The 17,524-nt window shown below is 41.4% G+C and overlaps 1 protein-coding gene across 1 annotated transcript in view; it reads left to right on the top strand.

Moving 5' to 3' along the window:
* LOC111981164 (protein FAM53C) overlaps nucleotides 1-17,187 on the top strand; it is a 28,076-nt gene extending 10,889 nt beyond the window's left edge. The window contains exons 4-7 of the mRNA XM_024012328.2: nucleotides 601-658; nucleotides 7,894-8,070; nucleotides 8,141-8,805; nucleotides 15,963-17,187. Of these exons, the coding sequence (XP_023868096.1) occupies nucleotides 601-658; nucleotides 7,894-8,070; nucleotides 8,141-8,805; nucleotides 15,963-16,229 (1,167 nt within the window). The 3' untranslated portion in view covers nucleotides 16,230-17,187. The remainder of the gene's footprint in view (nucleotides 1-600; nucleotides 659-7,893; nucleotides 8,071-8,140; nucleotides 8,806-15,962) is intronic.
* The last annotated feature ends 337 nt before the right edge of the window (nucleotides 17,188-17,524 follow it).

Raw genomic sequence — 17,524 nt, 5'->3', positions numbered from 1 at the left:
AAAACTTGAAATCGGCCCTAATTAATCGGTCGACCTCTACTCTGTACCAGTACCCCCTCTGTATATAGTCTTGCATTGTTATTTTACTGCTGCTCTTTAATTTCTTGTTACTTTTATTTCTTATGTTTTTTWATGTTTATTTGTATGTATTTKTAAACTGCATTGTTGGTTAGGGGCTCCTAAGTAAGCGTTTCACTGTAAGGTCTACACTTGTTGTATTCRGCRCATATGACTAATAAAATTTGATTTGCAGTCAAGAACAAATTCTTATTTTACAATAATGACCAAACCCTCCCCTAACCTGCACGACGCTAGGCAAATTGTGCGGCGCCCTATGGGACTCCCGATCACGGCCGGTTGTGATACAGCCCTGGATCGAAACCAGGGTCTGTAGTAATGCCTCTAGCACTGAGATGCAGTGCCTTAGACCGATGCACCACTCGGGAGCCCACGTGTCAGCCTAAGACTCTGCTTGCATGTCCTTGTCTTGATTGTAACAGTGCTCAGCTTCATGACCATTTATGTCTCTTTCTGTCATTTGAGCTGTTCTGAATTTTTTTCCTGTGCTTTTGCTCCTCAATGAACATGTCTGTCTTCCAGTTTCTGCTGGACCCCAACAACCTAGGAATTTGCTGGCCTACAGATGGATTGATGCCTGGTGAGTATGTACAAGTGAAACAATGTCTTKCATTGTACCTTTTGGCTTTGCACTGTTGCCAAGTTGATAAGAGCACAGACTAATGGAAGTGAATTCCAAATGACAGAAAGGAAATGTTTGTATAGGTTGTTAAACAGGAAACCACATTACGTGATCTATTGCACACATGTATCTTCTCAGGCTGATCCATGCAAGAGGAGTCTTAAAGGTAGACTCAGCAATACAGTGCGGTCGGAAATTATTCCGAACCCAGAAACTTGTTTAAATTTATTTTACCTTCATCAAGATAATACAATAACCCATAATGACAAAGCAAAAACTGTTTTAATTTTTTCCAAAGTATTAACTGAAATCACATTTAGGTATCAGACACTTTACTCTGTACTTTGTTGAAGAACCTTGCAGCGATTACAACCTTGAGTCTTCTTGGGTGTGACGCTACCAGTTGGCACACCTATATTTGGGGAGTTATCCCATTCTCTGCAGCTCCTCAAGCTTTGTCAGGTTGGATGGGGAGCGTTGCTGCACAGCTATTTCAGATCTGTCCAGAGATGGTGGATTGTGTTCAAGTCTGGGCTCGGCTGGGCCACTCAAGGACATTCAGAAACTTGTTCCGAACACAGTCCGCGTGTCTTGGCTGTGTACTTAGCGTCGTTGTCCTGTTGGAAGGTGAACCTTCACCGTAGTCTGCGCTCCTGAGCGCTCTAAGCAGGTTTTCATCAAGGATTCTCTGTACTTTGCTCCGTTTATCTTTGCGTAGATCCTGAGTAGTCTCCAAGTCCCTAACTTCTGAAAACATCCCACAGCAGATGCTGACACCCATGCTTCACTGTAGGGATGGTCCAGGTTCCTCCAGATGTGACACTTGGCATTCAGGCCAAAGAGTTCCATCTTGGTTTCATCAGATCAGAGAATCTTGTTTCTCATGGGCTGAGAGTCCTTTAGGTGCCTTTTGCCACTGAGGAGTGGCTTCTGTCTGGCCACCGTGACAAAGGTGGAGTGCTGTAGAGATGGTTGTCCTTCTAGAGGTTCTCCCATCTCCACAGAGGAGCTCTGCAGTGACCATTTTTATTTATCCATTATTATCCATTATTTACCAGGTAAGTTGACTGAGAACACGTTCTCATTTGCAGCAATGACTGGGGAATAGTTACAGGGGAGGGGGGGATGAATGAGCCAATTGTAAACTGGGGATTATTAGTGACGATGGTTGAGGGCAGATTGGAATTAGCCAGGACACCGGGTTAACACCCCTACTCTTACGATAAGTGCCATGGGATCTTTAATGACCTCAGAGTCAGACACCCGTTAACGTCCCATCCGAAAGAAGCACCTTACACAGAGCAGTGTCCCATCACTGCCCTGGGGAATTGGGATCTTTGTTTAGACCAGAGGAAGAGTGCCTCCTACTGCCCTCCAACACACTTCCAGCAGGCATCTGTCTCCATCCCAGGGACTGACCAGGCCAACCCTGCTTAGCTTCAGAAGCAAGCAGCAGTGGTATGCGGTGGTATGCTGCTGCACACCATTGGGTTCTTGGTCACCTTCCTGACCAAGGCCCTTCTCCGATTGCTCAGTTGGCCAGTCAACCAGCTCTAGGAAGAGTCTTGATGGTTACGGACTATTCCATTTATAATGGAGGCCCACTGTTTTCATGGGACCTTCAATGCTGCAGAAATGTTTTGTACCTTCCCCAGATCTGTGCTTGACACAATCCTGTCTCGGAGCTCTACAGACATCCTTCGACCTCATGGCTTGTTTTGCTCTGACATGCTGTTAGACCTTATATAGACTGGTGTGTGCCTTTCCAAATCCTGTCCAATCAATGTAATTACCACAGGTTGACTCCAATCAAGTTGTAGAAGATCTCAATGATGATCAATGGAAACAGGATGCACCTGAGCTCAATTTCGAGTCTCACAGCAAAGGTCTTAATACTTGTGTAACTAAACTATTTTCGTTATTAAAAAAAATTAAAACATTTATACATTTGCAAGAATTTCTAAAATCTGTTTTCGCTTTGTAGTTACGTGGTATTGTGTTCGTTTGAGGAAGAAATGTTTCATTTAGAGGAAGGCTATAAAGTAACAAAATGTGAACGGGCAAGTGGTCTGAATACTTCCGAATGCACTGTGTACAGCAGTAGATATAAACTCAGCAAAAAAAAACATCCACTCACTGTCAATTGCATTTATTTTCAGCAAACTTAACATGTGTAAATATGTGTCAACATAAGATTAAACACTGAGACCATAAACTGAACAAGTTCCACAGACATGTGGATTAACAGAAATGAGTGGTCCCTGAACAAAGTGGGGTCAAAATCAAAAGTAACAGTCAGTATTTGGTGTGGCCACCAGCTGCATTAAGTACTGCAGTGCATCTCCTCCTCATGGACTGCACCAGATTTGCCAGTTCTTGCTGTGAGATGTTACCCCACTTCCACCAAGGCACCTGCAGTTCCGGACATCTGGGGGAATGTCCTAGCCCTCACCTCCGATCTAACAGGTCCAGACGTGCTCAATGGTTTGAGATCCGGCTCTTCACTGGCCATGCAGAACACTGACAATCCTGTCTTGTAGAAATCACGCACAGAACGAGCAGTATGGCTGTGGCATTGGCATGCTGAGGTGAGTCTGCAGGAAGGGTACCACATGAGGGAGGAGGGTGCTTCCCTGTAACGCCACAGTGTTGAGATTGCATGCAATGACGACAAGCTCAGTTCGATGATGCTGTGACACACCGCCCCAGACCATGACGGACCCTCCACCTCCAAATCAATCCCTCTCCAGAGTACAGCGCTCGGTGTAATGCTCATTCCTTAGACTATAAACGTGAATCCGACCATCACCCTCCTGGTGAGACAAAACCCGCGACTCGTCACTTGAAGAGCACTTTTTGCAAGTCCTGTCTGGTCCACGACGGTGGTTTGTGCCCATAGGTGACGTTTTTGCTGGTGATGTCTGGTGAGGACATGCCTAATATGGCTGCAAGCCCTAAGTCGGATCAATATGACAACAGCCAGTCAAGTGCAGGGCGCCAAATTCAAAAACCATAAATCTCATAATTAAAATTCCTCAAACATACATGTGTCTTATATCATTTAAAGGTAATCTTTTGTTAATCCCACCAAACTGTCCGATTTCAAATAGGCTTTTTCAGCGAAAGCACTACAAACGATTATGTTAGGTCACCACAAAACTAAAATAATTCATAGCATTTTTCCCAGCTAATGATAGCATCACAAAAAACAGAATAGAGATAAAATGATTCACTAACCTTCGATTATTTTCATCAGATGACACTCATAGGACTTCATGTTACACCATACATGCGTTTTTGTTTGATTCATTCAATTTAATATCAAAAAATCGAGTTTACATTGAGGCTACAAGAATCACTAAATGCAAAAAACATCAAGTGACTTGCATAGCCGTCGTTTCAACATGAATACTCATCATAAATATAGATGATAATACAAGTTATACACATTGAGTTATAGATATACCTCTCCTTAATGCAACCACAATGTCAGATTAAAAAAAACTTTAAGGAAAAATAACTGCACGCTATAATCTGAGACAGCGCTCAAATTAGCATATTACAGCTGCAAAGATAGCGTCACTATAAACAAACAAAATATATTATAAATATTTCATTACCTTTGTTTGTTTCGATCAGAAGCTTAGCAGAAACTCCAGGTCCACAATAAATGTTGTTTTTTCGAAAAAATCCGTATTTATGTCCAATTGTTAGCGCGTTTGAGAAACATATCCAAATGCTAATTCTGGTCAGCTTCATATCGACAAAAACTTCAAAAAGTGATATTACCGGTCGAAGAAACATTTCAAACTAAGTACTGAATTCAATCATTAGGATGTTTTAACATATAGCTTCAATAAAGTTCCAACCGGAGTATTCCTTCTTGTCTGCGTGAGCCATGGAACGCAAGTGACTTGCATGAAGAAATGCATGATCAGGAAATGGGTGCTTGATGGACACCTGACTGATTCTGCTCTCATTCTCTCCAACAACACCATAGAAGCTCATTGGAATTTCTATTGATTACTGACATCTAGTGGAACCCCTAGGCAGTGCAACCCGTGCCATAAGTCATTTGGAATTCTTTTGGACTCTGTTGAATACAGACAATCTCAGATTCTGACTTCCGGTTTGATTTCAACTCAGGATTTGCCTGCCAATATGAGTTCTGTTAATCTCAGAGAAATAATTCAAACAGTTTTAGAAACTTTGGAGTGTTTTCTATCCAATATTAATAATAATATGCAAATATTAGGAACTATGACTAAGGAGCAGGCCGTTTGAAATGGGCACCTTCATCCAAGCTACTCAATACTGCCCCTGCAGCCATAAGAAGTTAAAAAAGCCTACAAGCCCTCAGTCCAGCCTCTCTCAGCCTATTGCGGACAGTGTAAGCACTGATGGAGGATTGTGCGTTCCAGGTGTAACTCCGCAGTTGTTGCCATCCTGTACCTGTCCCGCAGGTGTGAGTTCGGATGTACCGATCTTGTGCAGGTTTTGGACACGTTGTCTGCCACTGCGAGGACGATCAGCTGTCCGTCCTGTCTCCCTGTAGCGCTGTCTTAGGCGTCTCACAGTACGGACATTGCGATGTATTGCCCTGGCCACATCTGCAGTCTCATGCCTGCTTGCAGCATGCCTAAGGCACGTTTCACACCGATGAGCAGGGACCCTGGCATCTTTTTTTGGTGTTTTCAGAGTCCGTAGAAAGGCCTCTAGGTCCTAAGATTTCGTAACTGTGACCTTAATTGCCTACGCCTGTAAGCTGTTAGTGTCTTAACGACCGTTCCACAGGTGCATGTTCATTAATGTTATGGTTCAAGCATGGGAAAGCGTTTAAACCGTTTATAATGAAGATCTGTGAAGTTATTTGGATTTTTACGAATTATCTTGAAAAAGGTCAGTTTCTTTTTTTTGCTGAGTTTATTCGAGTAAGCTTAGGGCTGGGCGGTATACCGTTTTTTGCTATATACAGGTATGATGCACGGACTGGTTTGGGTTTTTACTTTACCTTCTGTACCGGTATTTGAATGTTTGGTTTGTTAAATGTGATACGCAATGTGTAGCGTCCCTTTATAGTTTACTTCGCTACTGGAGTCATCTCTCTCCACTCTATGCCGCTTTCCACACAGACCTAGCCACGCCCCCTGTCACTTAAGGAGCGCATTTGATGTTCCACAATCAGGAGACACTTGCCTTCAGTCTGCATGGTCAATGCAGCATATGCAACACAGTTGATAACAACGATGCAGTTGTCACTTTGCTTCTTAATATAAATCTACTAGCATTCTATAGTTACACTATTAGCTTGTGTTTGTACATCTGTAAACAGCTAGTTTGTCTTTTCTTAGCAATTTGTTCCTAAATCTTTTTAGCGCTAATGCTAATCGCTAGCTAGCTAATAAATGTCCTGAGTAAGAGAGCTTAATTGGCTATGCAGCCTGATAATACCAGTGATTGCGTGACGTAATCAGCATGTTGTTTGGCAACGTGTCTTCTAAATAAAGAGGTAAACGCAAAGCAAGAATATGTTATTTACATGAAGTACTAAGAGAGAACATTCTATCTGCTATCTGAGCAGCTAACGATCGCTGCAGCTGTACATAGTCCATCTGTAAACAGCCCACCCAATTTACCTACCTCATTCCCTTACTGTTTTTATTTATTACTTTTCTGCTCTTTTGCACACCAGTATCTCTACTTGCACATGATCATCTGATGATTTATCACTCCAGTGTTAATCTGCTAAATTGTAATTATTGCTCCTATGGCCTATTTATTGCCTACCTTTTCATGCCTTTTGCACACAATGTATATAGACTCATTTTTCCCCCTACTGTGTTATTGACTTGTTATTGTTTACTCCATGTGTAACTCTGTGTTGTTGTCTGTTCACACTGCTTGCTTTATCTTGGCCAGGTCGCAGTTGTAAATGAGAACTTGTTCTCAACTAGCCTACCTGGTTAAATAAAGTGAAAAAAATTAAAATGGAGCCAAAGATTATAGGTCCCTAGGAAACGCCTATCAACACATTAGTTTCTACCCTGTCACAATAACTCCTCCCTGGCATTTTCATTCGTTGTCATGTCAAACAACACTGTATTAAAAGTGCCCACTATTATATTCTAACTATATAATTAGAATAGACATTCTATTCCCATGATTCCAACAGTTAACACAAGTGTTTTGCTCTAAATTACAAGTCAAATTGCAACATTTGGTTAAAATAAGGCCCAGATTACTTGCCCATATCGCGCTGCCCTACGTGGCAGTGTGGAAATGATCTCAAATGCAGAAATGGAAAATGATGACTTTTGGTGTTGAATTGTTTTATACTGTTCAATCAGAATGGAGAAAGACCCATTGAAATCACTTAGAATGTGTTTGTTGCCACCCTAGGGTCACGCACTACTCATAAAGCAAATGTAGATATTTTATTATTAAAAAACATAAAATGCTGTTGTACCGTAATAAATAAATAAATAAAATACTGTGATATAATATTTTGGCCATATCGCCCAGCCCTAAGTAAGCTATGTCAAGAATCCAGTATATAAATAAATATGGGGTGTTTTTTMTTTGTTTCACCTTTATTTAACCAGGTAGGCCAGTTGAGAACAAGTTCTCATTTATAGTCACACTGTAGAAATATTAGAATAAGCAACAACGTTTATTTGTCGAGAATACATTATTTAAATACACAGTTCAAACCCCCATGGGAAAATGGATAGAATTGCAGGAAATTGGCTTCAGGACTGCTGTCATTGTCAAGAGCAAGCTGCAACTACATTTGTATCAGGAATKAATTGCTTTTCTTAGATTTTCTCTCACATTATTGTATTAAATAAACCTCAACAGTAGTTTCTATTAATGTTAGAGCTGGGCGATATGGACAAAATTCAGTATATTTATTATGATATGGATTTCAAACAATAAATAGAACGATAAGTCTCACATTAATGTGCACCATAGTTACGTTTGTATACTTGTAACTGCTACTACTACTTTGATTGTAGTAGTTATCAAATRTCCCGTTAGGAATTGCCCAAATTAGCAGACTCTTTTCAAACTTCAYATTTTCTCTAGTATTGTAAAATGTATATGATAAGTGGTCAGTTTGGTTGATGTCGACATTTTTGGTTAATCATTCCAGCTCTAATTTATGGTATCATCTTTCTCCTTCTCCCTAATAGAGAGTGGTTATTGGCAGCTCTGCCCTCCCTCCAAGCCTGGCCTGCAGGGTGTGCTGAGCTCCAGCTTCCCCCCCTGCCCTGTCCCTCTGGTTCCCCCCGAAACTCGCCTGGCAGAGGGGGAAGCCCTGCACCGGCCCCTGGTCCCAAGCACCTCAGTGACAGACCTGTCTTTTCCAGGTGCACCCCCCCCCCCCCCCCCACCGGCCCCTGGTCCCAAGCACCTCAGTGACAGACCTGTCTTTTCCAGGTGCACCCCCTCCCCCCCCGCCACCCCCCAAACGCCACTGTCGTTCACTGTCCGTGCCAGAGGACCTTTCACGCTGCCGTTACACCTGGCGGCCCAGCGCTTCGAGGGTCTGGACACCTGTGAATCGTCAATGCCACAGTGGAGGGGTAGCCGGGGGGCCTTGTCCGCTTCGTGCTCCTAGCTCATCTCTAACCTCTTCACTACACTCTTCTTCAAGCCCCACATTCTTTAGCATTGCTCTYTCTCCTGACTCCCCACTGCCCTGGAATTTCCCATGGGACCCCAGTGACACTGCTGGAGGAGGCGCCTGCTGCTGTTTCTTCCACTCCCCATCATCATGCTCCTCTCCGTCCCCGCTMCACCCTCCCCTTCCTCCACAGCGACGCTTCTCTCTGTCACCTGTCCTTATCAGAGAGGCTGCCGCCCAGTTCCTGCCCCCGCCTCCAGTTCCACCCCATTGTGCAGCACCCCCTCCGGCTGTGCCTGCTTTGCCCTCCTCTGCCTGCAGCACCCCGTCCTCTCTTCGCCGGGCCATCCCCCCTCAGCTCCCTCGCTGCCACTCACAGCCCTGTGACCTGCTCCTTCTCAAACCGGGACTGAAGCGACGCCGTGACCCAGACAGACCATTTGCCCGGCCAGTACTGGATTTCACCAAGATGACTCAGGTAAACAAAAAATCATTAAGGGTCAGGAAATGAATAGAAATGGTTGCCGTATGTAGKTTGGTGGTGGAACATGCCATCTGCTAGCCAGAGGAAAGTTGTTAATTTGAAGGTTAAAGTGATAGTTGGATACAAAATGGAATACTGGTTTCCTTACCCTGTAAGCAGTCTATGGACAAGGTATGACAGCAATGCATGGGATTTGTGCCACAAAGCCTAGAACGTTAGCATTCGGAAACAWAACCAAAGCATGGATTCCTGTCATACATTGTCCGTAGACTGCATACCGGGTAAGGAAACCAATATRTAATTTGGGTGAACTATCCCTTTAAAAGTAGACTCAGCAAAATGAYGTTGCCACGAGCTGCACCGCAGATATTGAGATAAGCAAGATGCATGACTTTGCATTCATACAGTCACACACAGTATCTGCGCATGGACATGGGTAGCCAGGGCACCAAAACAGYGGAGAAGTTGAGCCTTGCACTAAAACCCCCCCAGTTGTTGTGGAAATTAACCCACTATGCTGTTTACYTTGTGCACCTMYGYCATATTGCTGAGTTGACCTTTAACCTTCATTAAATTAGACCCTTGTGCCTAATCTTAAATGTTTGTTCTGCTGGTCGAATATCCACTTCCCTACTGTTGCGGAAATTGACCCACTGCTGTTTACTTTCTGCATCTACTAGAGTTGTGCCAACATGAACGTTCTCCTAGTCTTATCTGTAAATTATCTGTAAATTGGATGATACTTGTGATCGGGAAAAACAAAAGTGTTTTAATATGCTAAGTATATGTTGGCAAAATACCTTCCTGCACGTTCTCACTGCAAAAATGTGTGTGTCCTCAATTTGCAGCAGGCAGCCAAGTTTGCTGTCACTCAGTCAGAATACGCATCAGTGTTTMATATTTTTTCTAGTGATGCACCGATATGACATTTTTGGCCGGTACCGATATCCAATAATTTCTTGCCAAGATAACCGATACTGATATTTAACATTTTAGCGGCATTTTAAGCATTCTAGTACAGTTAAATAGTTAACACACACATGGACGCAGCGGTCTAAGGCACTGCATCTCAGATCTCAGGGTCACTACAGTCCCTGGTTCAAATCCAGGCTGTATCTCATCCGGCCGTGATTGGGAGTCCCCTAGAGCGGCGCACAATTGGCCCAGCATCGTTCGGGCCGTCATTGTAAATAAAAATTTGTTCTTAACTGACTTGCCTAGTTAAAGGTTACACACACACACCACACTGACCAAAAAGTTATTTTGTTGGCATTTACGTATGTCCCCATTACCAGTAAAACCTAATCAAAACCTATTTCTTTCACTTACTTACTGTCCTGTTTCGTTSTTCATTTGTTCAGTCGTTTCATTCTCAACCAGGATTTCTRTGGAACGCTGTTTGGGTCTTTGYGTGWSAAAAAAAGATACACGTCAAATAACACGACATAATCTGTTTCAGTTGCTATAGCTAGCTAACTATATAGCTAGGTGTCATCTAAAATAACCCTAATTTATAAGATGGTTCTTATTTGATTAATGGTGGTCGGACCCATCTATGTGAAGCTAGCCACAATAAGGATTAGCCACATTAGTGGACTTGGCGGTTAGCCTTAAATAAAAGTATGGCATAATTCTACTATTTGTGTTAATTTGCATCACTGTCAATGACATACTTTTATTTTTGAAGGCAAACCGCAAATTCCACTCTTGTGCCTAATCCTTATTGTGGCTAGCTTTACAACACATTGTCCGGTCGAGCCTCACTAGCCAGATGAAGCTAGCTGGTTGCTCATAATGTTAGCTTTGGGCAACAGGGTTAAGTAGCTGGCTAACTATTTATTTTTATGAAATTAAGTTCAATTTCAATAGGTGAACAACTAGTGGCAACCTAGCTAATACTTACAAGGATTCCTAAATCATTGCTAAGAATAATGAAAATGCCTGCAGTTTCTACTGGTCATTGTTTTCAGGCTGGTTGTATTGGTGCTAGCTAGCTACCAAGCTAAAGCTAGCTACCGCAGAAGTTGCGGTCGAACAAATTATGCTTTATTACCAACGCGGTATTGTAAACGCATCATTCGTGGCTGGTGTTTGCTTGTTTGCAGACTTTTTTGTACAGCTTTTGACAGTGCTACTGTATCTTTTTGACAAGCAAAGACCCAAACGGTGTTCCATAGTATGTATGTGGTGTCGCTAATAGCAGTGACGCTATAACTCTGTAACTCCGGTAGGGCAACATCTAAAAATRGAGCACTTGGTAGTGTGTACCGGTGCTCGACCAGTTGGTGAAAGCCAACATCACCCACGACAGAGACCACCGGTGGATTGTCAAGGGCAATGAATTCCATTATCTTGGCTTTAATGGATTTTGCCTTTGAGTTGTCCCGCTGAAATGTTCTTACTTTTTCAAATGGCTGCTCGATCCACACAGCAGACATTGTGTGGGCTAGGTTAGGAATGCTGTGTCGTGTAGCGCAACATTTTACGTGGCATTATTACTTCATGTACCTACGTTATATAGGTATGCAATGTAGCTTTGACATCGGTTTTTAACATCAGCATTAACTAGACATTGAGCCGATACCGATGTTGGAATTTTTAGCTAATATCGGTCGATTCCGATATGTTCACCGACATATCGTGCATCCCTAATTTTTTTTCTCCCATACCCTTGCCTCGCTTGTTAGATATTATGCACATTGATAGCTTGATAGCAAACGTCTTCACCATGCAATTCATCATAGTAGCAGGCAGCAGCAATCTAAATTATCAGACCAAAGGAATAATTGATCAGGTGAAATTATGAAGCGAGTGGACAGCTACAACTTCACTATCCAATCAGAGCATACGGACAACCCTTCTCTTAGCAAACTAGCCAGTTGAGTTATTTAGATCACGTAAAACCTGACATGACTGACTGACATGAGAAAGATGCATGTTGGCACCCGAAAATGTCATTTTTTCCCCCCCAATCATGGATAATTACAAATAATACTCTGATCAAAATCGTATCCAGAAAATGTCCCATATCCGTTACGATACAAGCATTTCGCTACACTCGCAATAACATCTGCTAACCATGTGTATGTGACCAATAAAATTTKATTTGATACTCGTTTTGTCCGACTACTCACCACACCCCAAGCATCGACGTCATATCGCTGAGTCTGCCTTTAAGGCTGAGAAAGCATCCTTGTTAAGCTTGTCAAACCACAGTCTAACTGTACTGTAAGAAACATTCCCATTTGTCAGCGAGATGGACCATTTATTTTTATAACATCAATAGACATGCAGAGGCAACTTTCACCCATAACTCCATCCTTAGAATACAGACCATACCTGTGTATTATTGTTCTTGTTACCAATCGTTCCAGGCCACAGATGTCTTTTCTTCTGTTCCCATGCCCCGGGCRCAACCCCTGAGTGTGGTTAATTGTCAGGGTGCCAATGGCTCTCCCTGTAGGCAATGCCAGGCAAATGTTATACTGTACACCAAGACTCACTCTTGAATGGATTTGCATATAATTTGCATGCAGCTGCAAGAAAGTCTGGCGTCCCTTTTCAGTGCACTCACCCAGTCACTCCCTCACATAAAAAAAWAAAAAACATGGTACTTTACATTTTAAAAGTTGCAGGTTAATTTTCCCCGACTCATTTACATGTGGTATATGTACAACCGTTGTGTTCTGTTTAGGTTTAGAATAYTCTTTCAACAGCCACAGTCATTGGAGGAGCTTATTACAAGAGTTTTTGAGTCGGGCATACGAGACTAGGCTTACACCTACAGTATTTCGTAGTCCAGCCTGCTATATTCAAGTTGACAATACTATCCCAGTTAATTTWCAGGGAGATGTGGCATCATATTACCCTTGTTTCTATTGTTTGTCACATTTTTAAAAGAAAATCCTGAACTAGCTGAACTACTACACCCATGTTGTAAGAATCACAAAGATTTTATATGATGCTACATTTTTCCACTTCCTAAACAGTTATATCAACTTGATTTCRTTTGATTTAGGGTCGTTCCATAAGAGTTCAATTACTTTCTGACTGCACCCCTTTAGATTTGAATGAAACCTTCCATTCAAGTTTGCTCATGATAGAAGTGGTCAGAAAGTTACTTTTTGGACCTGAATGCCAAAATATTTAGRAGATAGAGGTGCTCAAAGTTGACCTGTTTTGCATWCCCCTCCCTACCATGAGATGTCATCCATGTTTTCATCACTGAAAAATATTTACATTGCTGCATCTCAACTGATGACAGTAAAATAGGCATTCTCTTGAATACCTGGTGGGTGTCATTTAATTCATGCAAACAGAATTCATAGAATGGACCTATCCCGTCAGACCACTGCAATTTAGCAGGTACACTATTGACATTTTATTTCATTTTTACGTTTCAATTACTATGCAAGCATGTATGTGGGACAATTTGAGGAAGCACTCCTTTACAAAACATAGACACMCCCCCTACTTTCTAAAGGCCTCCTATGGAAGAAATACATAATGTCTTTGTGCTATGGGAAGGAAGTAAGCAGGAACTAAATGAATTACAAACTACTAAACGAGAGCTCTGAATACCTCAAATTCACCATGCAGACTGATGAGAGAAAAGTATACTACCGGTACTTATGGATCATCAAAGAGTGATGCATTACACACAGACTTATACACAAAGCCCACAGACCGCAATACCCTGCTATGTGCGGATAGTATGCATTCCCTTCCCCTCATGAATGGTCTACCATATAGCCAGTTATGTAGGGTTAAACGAATCTGTGGCCACCAGACAGATTGACAGCAATGCTAAAATAAAAGACAGATAATTTCATTGAGAGGCTACAAGGACAAAACTCTTAACGCTGCAATGATGAAAATATCTCAAAAACCAAGAGAGGAATTACTTAACTCAACCAAAGAAGAAAAACAGCGCAACAGTGTTTTGCACCAAGTGTTTGGTGAAAATGAAAGCAATCCTGAAAAAGCACTGGCATATTCTGCAATCGGACAAAAATATCGCACACCTGTTCAAGGAACCCCCACTCGGTGGTCTATAAGTGTGGTCGCAATATTGGAGATGGCTTGCTGAGATCTGACCTGTACCCTGAGGCCACCAGACACTCTTGACACCCATTCCAAATGGGAACTACAAATGTGGCTCATGCGCACAGTGCAATAGCACTATAAAAACATCCAGGTTTAAAAATCCCTGTTAGGGGTATCATCTCATGCAAGACCAAGGGAGTATCTATCTCATCACCTGTTCATGTGGGAAAGCCTACGTAGGACAAATGAAAGGACAATTAAAACAACACTTAGCTGAACACCACAGCTCAATCAGGTGTAARAACATTGACTATCCAGTAGCAGCTCACTCTGTTGAAGCTATCCATCTTATCTCATCCCTCAAATACACAAGGCATTGAGCATGTTACTCTACCAAGGAGAGGAGGTAACATTGAGATCCTACTATTATGAAGGGAGGCTTACTGGATATCCTGTCTAAAAACATTGACCCCTAGTGGTCTGAATATTGATTTTGATCTCAGGCCCTTGTTCATAAGAGAGAATTGYTCACAAGTCTTATAAATTGATATATTCTTTCTACAGCTTATCAGCATACACCCAATATGTTCCCCCTGTTGATGATGCTTATTATGAATTATAGTTTAACCAAAAGATTACATGTAACAAAAAAATKTATGAAATAGGAAACAATTAAATATACTGAATAGGTGAAATTGAATTAAACGATGTTGATGCTAATACTATGTACAATATTTAATTGTTTCCATATAACAATAGCCTAATATATTCAATATGCTATAAACTATTGTTTTTGCTTTTTAAAGTTTCCCTCAGTTCATTCTAATGAACTTAATAGTTATGACACAACTGTCATTGGTTGCACTAATTGCACTGTTTGTCTACATAACCTGGTTCAAGCATTTATGACATTACCCTGAAGGCACAGCGATGCCGAAACGTTGGTGATTTACCCAATAAATTACTGGGAGTTTATATATAGTGTGCAACTCTCTTTATGTTTATAGSTTATAGTTTATTTGCCATTTACTCAGCACTTCTACATAAAATAATTTTCTCTGGGTGTGCGCCAGCTCATGTTTTTATTCTAAGTTTCAATTACTACCAGAAAGATGACCACCAGTCCACCCACCGTTGAATGTCAACATGAATTAAAATCTATATTCTGTTATATTTCTATGATTTCAATAGGTTTCCTATGGAAGATTGACAGTTTAATTTAAAACAATGGATATTCCCACTCAAGTCAACGTTATCTGATGTGTGGACCTTCAACCATCTTTGTGGTACCGTTTGAAAGTTGAAATTACAATTTYATTCATGTTTTAGTTAATTTATCAGCCAAAACATTAGCTACAGATTGTAACACCAGATATTGTGATTTTTAACCCCCAAAAATGGKTATCCATTATACTGGGAGTTACAGATTAGGTACTGTTTGGTGTAGCACAGAGAATTTTCGACCAACCTTGGCGATACTGTCTTCATCCTCGATTTGTGGAAACAGGAGTTTAATAAAATGTCCTTGTCTAGTTGCAGGCTGTCCGTAGAAAATTGAATTTAGCAAACTATTAAAATATATTTTTTGCTCCATGAAGAAATCTGACAATGTGTAYGCCGCCATCTTGTATATTTCAAGTTTTCTCTCATTGATTGAGATGGGTTTTTAGGTAATTTATGTAAAGAAATTATCAAATAGTTTGACAACCCTGTTTGTATGCTTTCAAATGATAACAAACTCAAACGTTTGTCTTTTTCGGTCATGAAGACATGGATGTGTCATGGTAGGGTGAGGTATGCAAAATGGGTCAACTTTGAGCACATCTATCTCCTGAATGTTTTGGCATTCAGGTCCAAAAAAGTAACTTTCTGACCACTTCTATCCATGGGCAAACATGTATGGAAGGTTTCGTTCAAATCAAAAAGGGGTGCAGTCAGAATGATTGAAATCATATGGAWYWRYCCTTTACCTATTTCTGTATCATGAACAGAGAACATGTGGTTTGAATGTAGACCGCTCTTGTCTTTTCTAGAGAGGGATGATACATGTGTAAACAAGGCCTTGTTCTCTCTCTCAAATGTTTCTCCTATTTGTGTCTTTTCAGACTCGCAGTACAGACCCCTTGAGTGGTATGGAGCGTGGAAGGCTGGCTTGTGGAGGGGATGTTTGCATGGGCTTTGAGCCTTTTTTGGGGGACTTCAGAGGGTCGTGTTCACCAGAGGGGCTGGGAAGGACAAGCATTGGTCCTCTAAGCGAGAGTGACGAGGAGGGGGAAGAGGGGGAGGAAGACCCTGATCGAGAAGAGTGTCAGCCGAGTATCTTTGAGAGGGATTGTACAGAACTAGATTTGAGCCTAATTGAAGAAAATTAAAATGTTGTTAATTGGAGACTGTTTTCCTCTTTACCGCCAGCATTCAACACTCCACTCCCAGCCCTGCTATACTTCATCGGCAGGGCTCTCAGGAACATGACTTCTCTCTCATGKGAAGAGCTGGGGTATATATAATCTCATTGACAATGGTCATGATTTGACTACTACCAATAATAACAATTAATTCAGGTAGCCATGGATGCTGTCCTTCCATCAGAGTACATTCCAGAACCAGTTGCTGAAACATTGTGAATAATCTGAATGCTGGAGATGCCAGCTATTCCCATAGTGTCTGTTGGATGTCTTCATAACGCACCCTCAGACTGATGGAATTTTGGAAGACTAACAAGCTTCTGGTCACTTGCTTTCTTTTACATGACTTTTCTTTTAATTGTATTTTTGTTGGTGCAGTAGTAAGAATAGACTTGAATGATGGTGGTGAATTGAATATCTGTGTTTTGTTCAGTTTGATGCAAAAGGGCAGTATGTCATTGCTGTTTTCTTTCTGCTGTCCTGTTATTTTCTGTTAAACAATCCATATGATTCAGCATAAGCCTTAAGACACCTTTTTTTCTGTAAACAAAAAAATACAACTATGAAAAGGTAATGAATTGTGTAGCTGTTGCTATTAGTCTTTCATTGTTTATTTTCTGCTGTTTTTTAAAATATTATCTATATGACTCATCTTCTGAAAATAGAGATGTATAGACATTGATAATGAATGCACTGTTTGACAAGTTAACCTAAAAATGGAAGCAACCACTGTATTCTGAGGGCACATTGTAATATTGTATTATACAGCGATCATTTGTTGAAAACAAGTTGTGTAAAGATGGTAGCTGGGAGACCTGGGGCAGGCCATTGCTGTCTTTTAGACATGTTTTTTTTTATTGTATGTGTTAAAAAAGATGGCAATTTCGAACTCAGTTTGTGAATAAATAAAGTTTATTGGAAATTATTTTACAAGGAAAGGAAAGTGTCCAGTGAGCTTTTTTGAAATAATGTGTGTGTAGTGCATGCATGTCAGGTATCTGTCCACATCCACCATGAATGGGTAGCCCCCAACCATCACTGACCACAATTAGTGGCGGTGAGTGATGGCCCATCATGCCATGACATCAAGATATCCTCAAGTAGCACAGTAAGAGTCCACTCTTGTCCTGTCTGTGACTGCCCTCCACTAGATTCACTGGAACTGTAGCGATTAAATTGGGCAATACATGGAAAAGGGAAGTAGCAACCTGCCTGTGGTTGAGAATACATTATGATCTTTGCCATCTTGAAAAAAATGAATC

Source organism: Salvelinus sp. IW2-2015, linkage group LG20, assembly GCF_002910315.2.
Source record: "Salvelinus sp. IW2-2015 linkage group LG20, ASM291031v2, whole genome shotgun sequence".
NCBI classification, from domain to species: domain Eukaryota; kingdom Metazoa; phylum Chordata; class Actinopteri; order Salmoniformes; family Salmonidae; genus Salvelinus; species Salvelinus sp. IW2-2015.
Note: the sequence above shows the minus strand (reverse complement) of the source record. Positions and strands in the feature narration are given on the sequence as shown.